Source organism: Apaloderma vittatum, unplaced genomic scaffold, assembly GCF_000703405.1.
Source record: "Apaloderma vittatum isolate BGI_N311 unplaced genomic scaffold, ASM70340v1 scaffold25155, whole genome shotgun sequence".
NCBI lineage: Eukaryota > Metazoa > Chordata > Aves > Trogoniformes > Trogonidae > Apaloderma > Apaloderma vittatum.
In genome coordinates, this window is record NW_009716865.1 from 1 (window position 1) to 2,489 (window position 2,489).

At 54.6% G+C, this 2,489-nt stretch overlaps 1 protein-coding gene across 1 annotated transcript in view; it reads left to right on the top strand.

Moving 5' to 3' along the window:
• Positions 1–50: 50 nt before the first annotated feature.
• ANGPTL4 (angiopoietin-like 4) overlaps positions 51–2,489 on the top strand; it is a gene marked incomplete at its 5' end in the record, with an annotated part of 6,591 nt that continues 4,152 nt past the window's right edge. Inside the window, 2 exons of the mRNA XM_009869699.1 lie at positions 51–161; positions 649–765. Of these exons, the coding sequence (XP_009868001.1) occupies positions 51–161; positions 649–765 (228 nt within the window). The remainder of the gene's footprint in view (positions 162–648; positions 766–2,489) is intronic.

A 2,489-nucleotide genomic window follows, 5' to 3' on the forward strand; every position in this document is an offset into this window, starting at 1 on the left:
GCAGCCGGACCTGCCCAGAGCTGCGGGCTTCATCTGGTTCTTTCCTGCAGTCCCTGATGGACGCACAGAACTTGCGAATTGAGGAGCTCTTACAGAAGATCAAGCAGCAGCAGTACAAGCTGGACAAGCAGAATCTGCAAATTAAAAGCCTACAGAGCAAGGTGAGCTCCTGTCCAGGCTGCAGCTGCAGAGACCCCGGCATGAACCACGCCGGCAGCCCGGCTGGCACCCGGCTCCAGCAACAAAAAAAAAACAGAACGGGCTGTGCTGCTGCTCGCGGGCTTTGGGCACCCTGCAAAGGTCGTGGCCCTGGTCCTTGTGCCACAGCATTGGCGCAAGGGTAGAAAACTGCAAGCTTTCTGAGCACAGAGCAATAGGAGGAATTGGTGTGTGGGAACAGAGCCTCTCTGGGCTCTTCCTTTGCGTTTATCTGCAGAATAAACTTGTTAGCATGGGTGTGAGAAACCACAATTGTTCCTGGCGTTGCCAGCCTCGGGTATATCCTATTCCTTGAGGTCTCTGGGCAAGTTCAGCCCCAGCTCTGGTCACAGGGGAGCGGCTGGCGTCTTGGCCAATCGGCTCCCCTGAGTAAATGTTGAAAATGAGCTGAGATAAAACTGTTCTGACTTGTGCGTATGGTTTTTTTAGGTCAATCTACTGATCCCATTACACCTGAAAGACAACAAAACGCAGTCTCCGAAGTGGAAGATAAACCTGAAGAGCCTCAGCCTCACCAACCAGAGCCAGAATGCTAGTGGGGAGCCTGTGCCGACACAGAGTGAGTATCTGCTGTGCTGCCCTGCTGCTCTCTGCAAACCTGCAGCAGTTGCAACCATTTGGAAACAAAAGGTTCAGTTGTCCTGAGTCAGGATGAGATTTGCTTGTGAAAGCAGAGCTTGAGAGCTTGGCCAGACTGAACGCAGGCAGGATCCTAGCCTTCTGGATCAGTATGAGACATTAAGGATTTAAGAGGAATTTTTCTGCCTGATATTAAGAATGCAGTGGGGAGCGAACAAACACTGCTGGCAGGTATTTGTCAAAGAGGATTGGCAGGTGAGGTGAGTGCAGGCAGGAAAGGAGGATCTCTGCTCCCTGGAGTTGACTCTTGCTCACCTGCTCTTGCTTTGCCAGGCAGAGTCTGCTTCCCTCTCTGTCTGCTGGCAGAGGGAAGGGTTAGGGACCCCACACCCCGAGAGGAGAGCCAGATCCTTGTGCATCCATCTCCCCTGGCTCATAGTTAGGGCTCATACATGAAAAGCAAGTGCCTGAGCTCTGAATAACCTTAGCAGAAGGTGCTGAGCTGCAGCAAACGCCTGGGCAGTGAAGGCACCACACGCTTGGAGCCCTAGGAAATGTGCACCAGAGGAGGCAAGTGGGTGCTGCATCGAGAGCTCCCAGCTCTGCCCGAAGCATCCTCTCTGCCAGGTTCTGTAAGGGGATCAGGGGCTGGAGGAGCTCCTCAGAGCGGTTATCCCTGGCTGCATTGCATACTCCCAGAGAGGAGCTGGTGTCCGTGGGAGGTTTGCTGGCCAGGAGCAGCTGCTGTCCTGTTATGTCAGCTAAATCACAGTGCTGGCCGTGCCTGGGCAGCTGCCTGGGGATGTCCAGCCTGAGCCAAACAGAAAACAGGCAGGGTGCGCATGCATGGGGAAACCCTCCCCAGGGCTTAATGCAGGGATAGCTGTGGGAGGACACAGGGTAATTTGTACATGGAGCTGTCACCGGTGTGCCTGGAAGCTGGTCGGGCAGAACAAAGAGCTACAGAATCGATGTGGACAGGGAGAGAGATGGGACGAGGGGCTCCAGACTCCTCCTGGTGCTCGGCTTGGTGGGGCTGGCCAGCCTGCAGCAGGGCTGCGTGAGATCTCCCTCAGTCAGAGCCGCACTAGCGAGCTAGAAAACTGTCTCAAACCCTCTTTCCTCCCTGTTTTCTCCCCAGCTGTGCTTTGTGACTTGCCCTCAGTAGCCTATCATAGAATCTAGAATCGTTTGGTTTGGAAAGGGACCTTTAAAGGTCAAGTAGTCCCACTCTTCTGCTCTGCTCTCAGGTTATGCTGAAAGCAGAGTGCAGGGAGATGGATTTGGGTCTTTTCTACTTGTTAGTGTACAGATGCAGGCTGTGCTGTTGGCTTTGTGAGGGATTCTGGGTGCAGTAACCCTTGTGGAGCACGGTGGGAGGCAGCCAGGGCCCACAGCTCCTGTGGATGCTGTGAGGTGGAGGTTGCAAGAGCTCAGCACCGTCTGCTACACTGTCCTGGGTGAGGAGATCCTGGGCATCTCCGGTGCCCTGCGCATCCCGACTCCCTCCTGCTGGGCTGAGCTATGAGCTCCCCCTTCTCTTGTCTAATCCCCGATGCTGATATCGCTGGCAGAAAACAAATTGACTTCCTTTCATTAGCAAGTCGAGTGAGTTTTCTGTCAAATCTGAAGTCACCCAGAATCTGGCCGGCCAGCCCATGCCCTCTGCCTGGGGAGCCTTGTGGCCGCTT